This window comes from Elaeis guineensis, chromosome 5 (assembly GCF_000442705.2).
Source record: "Elaeis guineensis isolate ETL-2024a chromosome 5, EG11, whole genome shotgun sequence".
NCBI lineage: Eukaryota > Viridiplantae > Streptophyta > Magnoliopsida > Arecales > Arecaceae > Elaeis > Elaeis guineensis.
The window spans coordinates 116,771,852-116,785,705 of record NC_025997.2 but is presented as its reverse complement, the minus strand read 5'-3'; the positions used below and the strand labels follow the sequence as shown (position 1 = coordinate 116,785,705).

Below are 13,854 nucleotides of genomic sequence, written 5' to 3'. Positions count from 1 at the left end.
AGTAGATTGTGAAATAGATAGAACATTGCATTCAACGTTCATCACGTATCGATGAGAGTGGTACGGATTTATAGGTGCCAGTTGGATACATTAGTTGATACATATAGACGGATAAATTTTAAATTTTTTACAAATATCATTTTATAGTATTTATAATCTATTAAAATTTTAGCTTACTAATTTTTTTTATTTTAACTCTGTCAGTTTTTGTGAGAGCCATATACAGATGAGATATTGGCTATACTGCCGCAGATGTGTATAGTTGGACACGATATATGGACTGCTAGGGTGCCACTTATTTGTTTTGATATGGTAGAGTGGCATCTTTCCGATCGTGTCCTGCGGCAGTTTGGTCAGATTCAGGGCATCCCAGAGCAGTTTGATACCAGCTAGGGACTTCATCGTATTGATCGACGAGGAAGAGCCCGTATTGACTGGCGTATCAGACATGCAGAGTACATCGATATTTGGGATGCACGTCGAGATCATATTGTTCATGGTGATCCTATTTTGAGAGGCCGTTCATATACCGATGACTACATGGTTTGATTTTTTAGCATTACGGTGCGAGTCATTGGACAGCCTCGGTATGCAGTTTCCAGATATGAGGGTGAGAGTTCTACTGTGCGTCTTTTGGTAAGATTACGAAAATTACTTTATGCTATTTATGTTATATTTTTGTTTTATATTTTATAGTATACTGACTGTTTTATTTTTATTTTGTATACTGATTTTATGTCGGATCTTGTGTTGGACGCTCGTCGTGCTTTATCTACACTGATAAGGACGAACGGATTCGGATACTACTGCGAGAGATAGAGAGAATAAATTTTGAAAAATTGATGATGATTGATGTTAATCCATATAGCTGTGCATCTTGATATGGAGTAGTCACGTCGCATTCGTATTGAGTGTTAAATGTTGCGGCCACTGCTCAGAGCTGCAGATCTGCCGCTACCGCCATATGCAACACCAGAGTTACGCGGCGGTTCTTAAAGATGCTATAGCAGGACCCTGCAACCTACATACGTCTGACGATCTAACTCGGCACGCAGAATCTCTTCATCATCATGGGCAGCCACCACGTCATCCAAATACTCAGCAAGCGTTCTTGAGCTTTAACTCATCATAGCTGGACCACCCCCGCTTGCCATCCGTCCCTTTAAAAAGGGGTCCTACTTCCGTTGTGGAAGCCACAACCACTTCAAGCAAAGCTGCAGAAACCCAATCAAATGCCTCCGATGCTATCATTTTGGTCATTCTGCTAGATCCTGCAAAGTTCCCACCCCCTCAACCCTTTCATCACTCCCATCCCGACATTTAACCAATCTTTCCGAGATGCAAGGTAAGAGGAGTCCACCACCACCATTTCCTAACCAGCCATCATCTATGGAGGTTTTCCTGCCGCCTTCCTCTGAGAGTGAAGAAATTTCTGCACACCTAAACCGCGGAGCTTTTGTCCAAACTTTTGGCAGACCTGTCAAGTTTGATGATATCTCATCCACCCTCACCCGAAGGACCAACAGATCTACTTCATGGACCACAAGAAAATTATTAGAAGGCAGCTACTTCGTCACCTGCCCTGACTACAAAACAGTCCATAACCTCATGGCCCAAGGACGTATTCGTGGAGATGGGTTTACTCCGATTGTTAATCATTGGGATCGTTGTAAATGTACCTCTCAATACAACCTGAAGCTCGAGGTTTATGCCTTATTGCTTAACCTACCACTTCAACTCTGGACGGCCGACGCTGTTGCTACTATCATTTTCGGATTTAGAGTTTCCTACCGTGCAAGTAAATCTAGTCTTCAATGGGAAGATTTAACCAGCTTTGACGTCGCCTTCTACTGCAAAAACATCGAGCTCATCCTAGAAATAGTTGACGTCAATATAGGTCAACATATCTTCAAGGTTTCAGTAGTGATCAACTTTGTTTTAGAACAGAAACCAACCTTTGATGACATGGCCATGAGGTCACCCAACAGTGAAGGCAATCGAGATGATGATGGTTGGAAAATTTTGGGTAAATAATGAAGCACACACATCTCCAACTGATGCCCACCAACAACAGAATCAAGAAGACAACGATTCTCTGATGGATCATGAAACTGCTGGAGTAGAGGAACAACTAACCCATCATCACCCATTGTCGGCTACCTTCACCCGTGAACAACGGACCCTGCTCACCATTGGAGGAGACCACACCAAAGACCAACCGGACCTAACCATCGCCATTGAAAACTTGGTCCAACCTAACCAGGTCCTCGCTAATGGCAAATATAATTCTCTGGTGTTTCTCTTTTCAGACAAGGCAATCATCATACGTCTGGCCATCGCTCTACCATGAAGGATTAATGTATCTACTGGATGACACTCTCAATTTCAAATTTCAAATTTTTCGGAGTTGCTACCTCCCTCCTTCTTACGTCACTTGACCTGACAGAGAGTAGAATTCTTTTTCTAAATAATATATTAAAAAAAAATTATTTATCTAAATAATTCAAATTCTAATTTATTTATCAAATTAATGCAAAAAGGATAAAACGTCATTTTGAATGGTATTTTATCAAGACCACGTCACCCATAATTTTCACGTAGACGTCATCCAAAAAAAAAAAAAAAAAAATATCATTTTAAATGACGTAAAAATACAATTTAAAATGGTATTTTTTTTTTTTTTTTGGATGACGTTTACGTGGAAATTGTGGGTGACGTGGCCTTGATAAAATGCTATTTTGTATTAGTTTGATAAATAAATTAGAATTTAAATTATTTAGATAAATAATTTTTTTTTTGTATTATTTAGAAGGAGGAAGATGACAACTTCAAAAAATTTGAAATTTGAAATTGAGAGTGTCATCCAGTCAGGCACGTTAACCCTTCGTGATAGAGCAATGGCCAGATGTACGATGATTGTCTTGTCTGAAAAGAGAAACACCAGAGAATTATATTTGCCATTAGCGAGGACCTGGTTAGGTTGGACCAAGTTTTCAGTGGCGATGGTTAGGTCCGGTTGGTTTTGGTGTGGTCTCCTCCAATGGTGAGCAGGGTCCGTTGTTCACGGGTGAAGGTAGCCGACAATGGGTGATGATGGGTTAGTTGTTCCTCTACTCCCGCAGTTTCATGATCCATCAGAGAATCGTTGTCTTCCTGATTCTGTTGTTGGTGGGCATCAGTTGGAGATGTGTGTGCTTCATTATTTACCCAAAATTTTCCAACCATCATCATCTCGATTGCCTTCACTGTTGGGTGACCTCATGGCCATGTCATCAAAGGTTGGTTTCTGTTCTAAAACAAAGTTGATGACTACTGAAACCTTGAAGATATGTTGACCTATATTGACGTCAACTGTTTCTAGGATGAGCTCGATGTTTTCGCAGTAGAAGGCGACGTCAAAGCTTGTTAAATCTTCCCATTGAAGACTAGATTTACTTGCACGGTAGGAAACTCTAAATCCGAAAATGATAGTAGCAACAGCGTCGGCCGTCCAGAGTTGAAGAGGTAGGTTAAGCAATGAGGCATAAACCTCGAGCTTCAGGGTATTGAGAGGTACCTTTACAACGATCTCAATGATTAACAATCGGAGTAAACCCATCTCCACGTATATGTCCTTGGGCCATGAGGTTATGGACTGTTTCGTAGTCAGGGCAGGTGACGAAGTAGCTGCCTTCTAATAATTTTCTTGTGGTCCATGAAGTAGATCTGTTGGTCCTTCGGGTGAGGGTGGACGAGATATCATCAACCTTGACAGGTCTGCCAAAAGTTTGGACAAAAGCTCCGCGGTTTAGGTGTTCAGAAATTTCTTCACTCCCAGAGGAAGGCGGCAGGAAAACCTCCATAGATGATGGCTGGTTAGGAAATGGTGGTGGTGGACTCCTGTTACCTTGCATCTTGGAAAGATTGGTTATAAATGTCGGGATGGGAGTGATGAAAGGGTTGAGTGGGTGGGAACTTTGCAGGATCTAGCAGAATGACCAAAATGATAGCATCGGAGGCATTCGATTGGGTTTCTGCAGCTTTGCTTGAAGTGGTTGTGGCTTCCACAACGGAAGTAGGACCCCTTTTTAAAGGGACGGATGGCAAGCGGGGGTGGTCCAGCTATGATGAGTTAAAGCTCAAGAACGCTAGCTTGCTGAGTATTTGGATGACGTGGTGGCTGCCCATGATGATGAAGAGATTCTGCGTGCCGAGTTAGATCGTCAGACGTATGTAGGTTGCAGGGTCCTGCTATAGCATCTTTAAGAACCGCCGCGTAACTCTGGTGTTGCATATCTATGGCGGTAGCGGCAGATCTGCAGCCCTGAGCAGTGGCCGCAACATCTGACGCTCGATACGACTGCGACGGGAGGGGAGTGAAGTCTGGGTTTGGAGCCTAAAATTCTATAGTTAAATCTAATACAGATTTGCCGTGAGATGGAAGGGAGCGATCATACGGATTAATAGCAGTAGAAGAGAAGTTCAGAGAGCTGATATCTGGACGGCGATGGTGGTTGCGTGGCAAGTCGGAATGGTATTGATTGGCCGCTTGCAGGGTGAAGGCCTTCCTTAACTGTTGTTCCGGTAAAGTTTTGTATCGCCTTCTGCTTGCTCCTAGTGGAACTGCATTTGCTCCAGTCAGTGGTGGTTGTTGGTGCAAGGCTCGAGGCGACAACGGAGGAAGATTTCGAGGGAAGGGTGGGAGGATACGTCGAGATGATCTATGGATTTGGTATCTTTGCCGTAGGTGTTGTTTCAAGTGTGCGCCGATCAGATCTTTGGCTGGGGTATGGATCCATTGTCCATTGAGACAAGGAGAGCTTTCCTGGAAGGGGGTAACCATCATGGTTTAAGGGATCACAGCATTCTCGTTGAGATCCATAACTTTCATCCTCCATCTTCCGCATTCTTTGTGTAGAGAGAGAAGAGCCATTCTTCCCGTAGAATCGGTTGAAGAGTAAAAATGGCCGTCTCTCTAATAACAACTCCCGTTCCACTAAATATGTTAGGTATTGGTGTCCGCAACCTCTATGGTTTTCTCATCTTGGTACGGTAATGGTTGCCTGAGGCCCCACTCTGCAGTGGTTTCTATTAGGTACACACAGAATATTTTGAGTTGAAGCCAGACACTACCAGATAAAATCGTTGTGAAGGCAAAGCAGAAGTAGTTAAAATCTTTATATTAATATTTACCGATCATTAGGGCTGCAAGCAGATTGGGTTGGATTGGTGATGGGCACAACCCAAATCCAATCCTGAATCACGTATAATATTAATTTTATCAATCCATCAGATTTTTTTGGATCAAAGCGAGCCAACAATAATACTAATTAAACCATAATAAACATATATAAAAATTGATTGTCTAATTATATTATAAATATATTGTATAATAAAAGGATAGTATGCAACATGTAGACATTATCCACAACATATTCTATATATATATATAAATATAAGATTTGATTGATAGCAATATATGATTATAATTAACAACATATATTATTGAATAACTACATGAGAAACAAGATGTTGACTTTTTATATCCAAGTAGGAAACTGAAGCATTTATTATGCTAGTTTGTGATCAATTCAGATTAATTCAGGTAGGGTTGAAAATTTAGTGGCTCAAATCCAAACTATGTTTGAGATCTGTGATGTTTCTAGTCCAGGTCTAATCCAGATAACTCTGGTTTAGGCTAGATTGGATTAGTTACAGAATGGAAGCAGGTCAATGCAATTTACGTATAGCTTTGCCTTCAATCTCATAAGGCTCATGCTTTTTCTTTTTCTTTTTCTTTTAATAGGAAGAGACTGAGAGTGAGATTGTGCGTGAGTGAGAGGGTGTGTGTGTGTGTGAGAGAGAGAGAGAGAGAGAGAGCCTGTGTATGAACTAATCTCTCAATGACAAGAGAAACACAATTATGTCTTATGATAAATATGAATTAAACATGCAATTATATCTAATCATAAATATAAAGTAAACTAGTAAGTCCTGTAGAATCTAATTCATAAAAATAATTTCCGTACTCTAATTTCTTAGATGATCAAGATAGGTCAAGTCCAGGTCAGGTCTAAATAATGTCCAAGTTGCGTGGAGGTCTATGGTCTCTCACTAATGGAGCCATATCTAACATCATTTGGGTAGTAATTCTTTTCCCCCTTTTACCAATTAGTAAGATATAGCCAGTGAACTGGAAGTCAAATTTGTTACCAGACCTTCAGAACAAAGACCCTTAGATTATTATACTCCTGATAAGCCGATTGCTTTTCAGAAAGAAAATGCTACATTTTAAAACTAGAAAAAAGGTTATCTAAACCGCATCTCAACCACTGCAATGCCTTCATATCTCACATAAAGCAAGATATCCTACAAACTTCTGATGTAATGATTATGCCTTCTCAGAAGAATTCACGCTCATAAGTCTTTTGTTTAGGTCAGCATTGGGTCTTTGTTTTGATATTAAAATAGGTCAGTGTTGTGTCGAAGAATCTCATAAATGTGAAATAAATACACTGCAATCAAAGAGTTCCTCACCTTATTTTTGCATAAAACATAATGATATGGCAATTGAAATTGAGGTTCTTAAACAATCAAACAACCCATGAGGTTATCAAGTGAGCTTTTCACTTACAAAACGAGTAATGCTTGGCAACCATCATTTCATGTAATTAAAAAGATCGAAGACATGGGAGGTGGGGGTTAGCTTAACTCGTGATAATTTGTGAATAAATAGAGGATAGTCAAATGCGAAATTGCGAAACTAGATTTTGTAGATCCAAGTATTTTCTTCTTTTTTTTTTTCCTTTATTTCTTGGCAAAAAGCTTAGAAACATTCTCATGCACAGGAAATGGGTGCCTCAATATGTTTTTTTTCCCCCACAAGCAATGGACTGTTAATGTACCCTGATCTAAACCAGTTCGTTTTCCATTTTTAAGGCTACTTGTACTATTCCACGAGGATGAATAAGTGCTCCCAACATATATATGATGCTTTTAGCACTTCAAAAGAACTTATGCTTGTAACTAGCTTTTCATGCTTTTAGTTAGTGCCTGGCTAGGGAACAAATGCAAGGATTCTATCCAAAGACAAAGATCACCATGGGGCTCACTTAAAAGCATCAGTTTTGTAGGGAAGAGTTTCTACCTACATCAAACTGATCAGTCTCCTAGACTCTAGCTAATGGGACAATTCTTGTTCCCTCTTATTATTTTATCAATATTATTAAATATAACTACTATTGAATAAGCTTTTAGGCTTTTGAGCCATGCCGACCTAGAGCTTGATTAATCCTATTCATGAATGGAAATTGATAAAAAAATATTCTAATTTTGAGATATATACTTACAATTGTTCTTGTTTATCTCAAAAGTATCTCAAGACAAAGTCATGGTGGGTGTCTATCTGATTAAACAATGGAAGCATCCATATTGTTGTCAGAAGTCTTTGTCATCTTTATAGAGATGTGCATGCGTGATTAGATTATCAAGCAACCAAGAAGGCTTCAACGTAAGTTAGGCTATCTCAAGCACAAACCCTAGATTTGTGCCCAAAAAAAAAAAAAGCACAAAACCCTAGATGACCTAGGCCAAGATGTAACTTGTTAGATGGGGCTCAAAGTGTAATTGCACACCTCTTTTCAATTCAATTGTATTTTAGTTGGAATCTTAGGCTATCCAACTTTCAGCATCCAACCCAAATTTTGATGATAGGGTTTTTTGAGTTGCAAGAAATTTAGCTTGACTGCATTAAGGCAACAAGTTTATGGAACACAAACTCAACTCAAAATTTGTTTCAAAATATCAATAAAAATTTAAGATAAACTCTCAAAATTCCTTCAAAACACTAATCAAAATCTAGCTAAATACAATTCAAATCAATTGATCCAACATATTCAAACAAAATTACATCAGTTGTAAAATTCTCGAAGTTAGGTCAGACGCATCTAAATGGTCAAGTCCAATGATGGACCGAGCCAAATTGACTCCTGCCATTTTGCTTATACTCCAATTGCAATTTGTTCCCTTGGCAAGGAACATTAATTGTGGATGCTACATCAATTTCTCACGTCATTTCCCTCATCCTCACTTGCATGTGGACACGTGCGATTTCAAAATTCGTGGACCCGGCCGCATAAAAGTGAAATCCAATAAGAGAGGAGCCCTTATCCACAAGGTGTCAATCAAGAAACCTCAGCCGTCGATTCCATACATCCCCCGTCTCAGAGTAGAGGTCGCACGTTCGAACCGCCGCGTACCAAATGGCCCCACGCGTGTGAGCCAATGCGACAGCAACCCAGAGTCATCACGCACTGCCTCCCCGGAATCGCAGCCCACTAACCTCCTAATGGGCCCCACTGCCTTACTTCCACGTAGGATCAGACCACTCCTCCCCTGTAGCGGGCCCAGCATAGCTTCCACTGCGTAAGTTCCTGGAACACTATAAATAAGAGCGTGAGGTGGCCCTGTTACGCTTAGGTGAACAGAGAGAAGCCTCCTTAGTTGAATTCTTGGGTTCCTCCTGTCTTCTTCTGCCTCTCTTAGTGTTCTTGTTAAGTAATCATGGGCATCATGGGATGCTGCAGTGATTTCCTTCAGAGGGTCAAGCCCTATGTCGCCATGATCTCACTCCAATTTGGCTATGCGGGCATGAACATCATCTCTAAGGTCTCCCTCAACCATGGCATGAGCCATTACGTCCTTGTCGTATACCGCCATGCCTTTGCTACGCTCTCCATTGCTCCATTTGCGCTCATCCTCGAGCGGTATCGATCAAAGATTTTCACAATGAACAACTTTTTTCATGTGTCATAACTTTATGGCTTCATGTGTTTGTGTTTGATGAATTCTTGTTATCATGATAGGAAGGTTCGTCCCAAGATCACGTTCTCAATATTCGTGCAGATATTTGTGTTGGGACTGCTTGGGTTAGTTTGCATTGTTCTACATACATATATAGCACTATGTATCTTAATTATCCTGAAAAATTACCATCATAGTTTTAATAAGAAATGTTAGCTGACAATTATTTTTGATAATACAGGCCTGTTATAGATCAAAACTTCTACTATGCGGGTTTGAAATTTACCTCCCCAACCTTCTCCTGTGCCATGAGCAACATCCTACCTGCTATGACCTTTGTGATGGCAGTTTTATGCAGGTAGATTTGAGAGGAGTGATATTAGTTTTGCATCTTTATTTTTGTTTTATTTTGAGTGGTTAGTTGATTGCTATAATTAATGCGGTGAAACTGAAATAGGATGGAGAAGGTGGATCTTAAGAAGATTAGATGCCAAGCCAAGGTGGTGGGGACTGTGGTGACTGTGGCCGGAGCCATGTTGATGACCCTCTACAAAGGACCTATCATGGAGATGGTGTGGACCAAGCATGTCCATCCTCACAGATCCAGTGCACCAGAAACCACAGATTCAAGCGACAAGGATTGGCTTAAGGGCTCTATGTTCCTTATTGTAGCTACCTTAGCTTGGGCCGCTCTCTTTGTCCTCCAGGTATATGAGAATAAAAGAACTGTTGAAGCTTTTTTCTTTTCTTTTTAGTTATCCAAGCAGAAAAAGCTTATCCATGCTGCTTCCTTAATTTGTGGCAAACAAAGTGATTGCTTTGGTGGCTCCTCTCTTGCAGGCAGTGACACTTAAACAATATTCGGCTCAGCTCTCTCTCACAACATTGATCTGCTTTATGGGAACCCTGCAAGCAATTGCTGTGACACTTGTAATGGAGCACAAGCCTTCTGCTTGGAGCATTGGCTGGGATATGAACCTCCTTGCGGCTGCTTATGCTGTTAGTCCCTCCCTCTCTCGCTCTCTCTCTCTCTCTCTCTCTCTCTCTCTCTCGATGCTAACAAATTTTGGGGAATACTCCACTGCAGGGGATCGTCACATCTAGCATTGCATACTATGTCCAGGGACTAGTGATACAGAGCAGAGGGCCAGTCTTTGCCTCGGCCTTTAGTCCTCTAATGATGATCATAGTTGCCATCATGGGATCTTTCATCCTTGCAGAAAATATCTACCTGGGAGGGTGAGTTTGCCGTGTTCATTTTTGTTGTTTTCTTTTTTTTTTTTTTTATTTTGTAACTTTAAAACAACAATGCTAAAGTATTCCCTATATATGTTATTGTGGATGCAGAGTTCTTGGCGCAGTTTTGATTGTTGTAGGCCTATACTCAGTTCTCTGGGGAAAATACAAGGAGCACAAGGAGAACAAGAAGAGTAAAGTCATGTCTCTTCCCTTAACTTTGAAAAACAGCGAAGGAAATGGGGAGGGCATGGATATAAAAGACGAGGATGAGAAGGGAAAGAAAGCCAATAGCATGAATTTGTCCACCTCCGATGACCGGTCAACTATAAAAGTTAGATTCCCAATTCCAGAAATTCCCATGAAGGTGGAAGCACCAAACGCCTAATTTCTACTAACTAGTACTTGTGAAAGGAGAGAGGCGCACAGAGAGAGTGAGAAAGAGTGAGAGACATGAGGAAGAGAACTAACTGAGTGGTTATAAGATCCAAGAGAAATGTGTTTTTCCTTTGTTTCTTTCTTCGTTTTCTTTATCGCGATCTTATCTTTTTTTTCCTTGGCCTTCTACTTTGGTGATGTAGTGGGCTTCATGTAAGCATACTTGGGACTGAGATAATATAATCAAGAGGATTTTCTCTCTCTTTTCAACACAAATTACCTTCTGATTTGATGAGCTTGTTCCGTGTGTCTATCAGCAGGTCCATTTTCTTGGTGATAGATGTTAACTTGCTAATACTATTAACACCATTTTTTGTTGTTATTTTGAATAAGTTTATAGATGACTTTGTCCAAATAATGAATCATGAACTTAATTGCAGACATCTCTGACTAGACTCATGATTCCAAAAGGAATCCTATAATGCAAAATGGATGCTGAATAGTAAAAGAAAAAATCCATAAATGCAAACAGATAGCCATACAATCTAGCTTTTTCTCTCCCTTTCCCCTTGATGCAGAAGATGGAAGAGAGCCATCAGCCAAACCATTTTCCCCCATTCAAACTAGATGATTAGGATAATAATTTTGCTATAAGAGCACCAAAGTAATTGTTGGGTCACTGGTTTGATGATTGTCATCATCTTTTTTTCTTTTTTCTTTTTTTTTTTTTTGACAAAATGATTGTCATCATCACAAACGTTATCATCCATCTAACAACCGCAGTCCATCATTTGCCCCCCAAAAAAAATAAAGATTTCCCCTTTTCTTCGGATCTTAATTTTTCTGTGGCCATTGTCTTCATGTAGGATTATTTGATCTCCTTCAGTGAAGAATCACTTTCTGAAATTGATGTTACGTATTTTTATTCTCCAAAAGCTCACGTTTTAAGCAATTGGAAACAAACTGTGATAAACTTTGCTCTTCTCAGGAAATAAGGAACTTTTAAAATAATAAGAAACTGCATCATTTCTTTGAAATGATTGGTGTCACCTCCTATGTTATTCTAGCTATAGAGATATAGCAGCACTGGATATGCTTCAAAGAGCACAATTGACAACTGAAGTCACTGAAATAATACTTGGGCATATACTCTGAAATTTTCATGAGTTTTTGTTCGGGAGAATATATGAGAAGTCATTCAGACTAGATGACTCACACGTTGAGGGAGGAAAGAAACTTAAAAAAATATACATATATCTCACACAAAATGAATTGATTGGACCCTGTCCAATCTTTTTCTCACAAAAATATGGCAGATCAGTAACTTTTCCCTACAAAATCTACAGTGATGTAAGCAGTAATACTAGATTTCTTATGAAAGATAAAAGAGAGGAGTGTGTAAATCACCTAATACCCTGAGTTATTGTACCATTTTAAATAAAATAACTTCCCAACAAGATCTCACATGTCTTAGTTGATACCTTCTAGCTTTTAGAAAAGAGAGATTGTGGTGTAACTGCTGCTGACTAGCCTTTCACTTGTGCAACTACAACCATAATTAAATTTCCTTATAATATTCACACTTGCAAAATATTTCTCTTTAGTAATTGTTTATTTCCATATGCTATTCATTTAAAAAACTATAACATACCTATGCCTCAAGATTTTGGCCCCTTTTCTCAATGGAAATATATCATTCCATGTTGAACCAAACCAAACCACACATTAGTCCCTAATGAGAGGGGCTGGTGGGGGACAACCTCCTTGCATGTCGCATTCAGTAAATTGATGGAGATCATTACCTTTCTGAAGCCATCATTATTTTATATGGTTAGTGATCATAGCATATAAGCCACTTTGTAGGCATTGTCAAGCCTGCATGGAAATCACTGAGAAGAGAAAGACAGCAAATTCACATGATCTATGCAACAACGATTCTCCACATACTTTGCTATTTCAACAACCCACCACTATATTTTACCACAAAGCAGTCCTTTACAAGGTTCACATAAAAATTTTCTAATGTTGCCACTAAACCTGTAGCCATCACTACATAGCAGCTTAATTTGGGCTCTGATACTTGTTGTCTTCCAAGCTTTGTTTTCCACATGAACCTTGCAAACAAATCCTTGACTCATGGGAGAGGATAAAGGAGGTTCCCCTCATGCACAACATAGCATGTCATGGTCAAGGAACTCCCATGACCGTTTGCACCATATCCTGCATGCATACCACATAATTGGGCCGATGACTAATTTCATCAAGGTCGACTAAGCAACAGTTAAGTGGCTGAATGAGCCAAAGAAATCGATTCGATTAAGCAACGAATCAGCCCATTTGTGATGAGTGAGAAAGTCGAGTCACCCGGAGTTCAAAAGCCTAAACAATTGGAAAATAAGGCTAATGGGTAGGTGGGGTGTAATCACCCATGATGTGTAATTGTCAGCGAGTGGGACATAAAGAGTATGGTGATATAGAAGAAAGCTTGCAAAAGAGAAGATGATCCTTGCGACAACAATGAAATCTATCTTTATCTTTTATGGTTGTTGCTTTGTTATAGTTTTACAATAATTTTACAGTAGTTTTAGGCAGCATTCTGTTCTTCTCAAAAGTTTTTATAGCTTTAAGGTACCTGAACCCAATCTCATCTTCTTCAAGTTTCAACTGCAGGCCGGTGGTGGACCGCATAAGCCCTTCGTTCTGCCATCAACTTGGTATCCCATTTTCGACCTGAAATCGACTTGGTAACATTTTTAGATGCTTCATTCCCTCCCTAAAATGCTGCAAAGCATAATGGCTAGCCTTTTACATCCGCCATGACAAGAAAGAAGTTGCATCAAGCCTTCCTTACTCAGAAAGCACTGCTGGAGCATGTGTTACTTTTAACTTAAAACAAACTAGCCTTGGAAAGTGATTCCCAACGCTTGCATGATCAAGAGCTGTCCTATGCTTTCTGGGAGATGTTAAAATATAGAATATTTGTTTCATTGCTGAGAGAGTTGGATCAGCAATAGCCGTGGCCCTATGTTGTAAAGATGGAATGAATGGCCCAATCATACTCTGAAATCATGGGTATGACCATGCACCTGACACCAATTCCAAACAGATATCTTGGGATCACCTAAATTTTAATGACATAAGCCCACCAAATTGGGAAGGCGAAGGTGGCAGCACCAATATGGGCAATGATATTAAAGGACACAACAGTACTATAGTGCCAACATGCCAACCTCTTGAAAGAAATGCTTTATTCTACTCTATTGTATATTATTTCAGTTGTGAGGCATGGTTCACATAAGCATCCCGTCCTTATCCTTAATAAACTATTTTGTTGTATCATGCGCTATGTTGTGGATACCGGGGAATGTTGGTGAGAGAAGGGTGGCCTAGAATCCTTGAGTGCATTGGCTAATTATTTGAGGAATGGATGGAACCTACTATATTGGTAACATTACATCT

At 39.8% G+C, this 13,854-nt stretch overlaps 1 protein-coding gene across 1 annotated transcript; it reads left to right on the top strand.

Moving 5' to 3' along the window:
* The first annotated feature begins 8,467 nt into the window (after positions 1–8,467).
* Positions 8,468–10,671, top strand: LOC105033348 (WAT1-related protein At5g07050). Its single transcript, XM_019846617.2, has 7 exons — positions 8,468–8,744; positions 8,844–8,906; positions 9,023–9,139; positions 9,239–9,488; positions 9,622–9,780; positions 9,869–10,020; positions 10,129–10,671. Exons 1-7 carry the CDS (start codon positions 8,542–8,544, stop codon positions 10,403–10,405), a joined length of 1,221 nt encoding a protein of 406 aa, XP_019702176.1. The 5' UTR covers positions 8,468–8,541; the 3' UTR covers positions 10,406–10,671.
* Positions 10,672–13,854: the final 3,183 nt, after the last annotated feature.

What these genes read in the sequence shown, in the direction of transcription:
- LOC105033348 (XM_019846617.2), top strand. Translation starts at nt 8,542, where the DNA reads ATGGGCATCATGGGATGCTGCAGTGATTTCCTTCAGAGGGTCAAGCCC. An exon ending in TTTGTGTTGGGACTGCTTGG is followed by an intron (nt 8,907 to 9,022) that starts GTTAGTTTGCAT and finishes TTGATAATACAG; the next exon opens with GCCTGTTATAGATCAAAACT. An exon ending in GTGATGGCAGTTTTATGCAG is followed by an intron (nt 9,140 to 9,238) that starts GTAGATTTGAGA and finishes AAACTGAAATAG; the next exon opens with GATGGAGAAGGTGGATCTTA.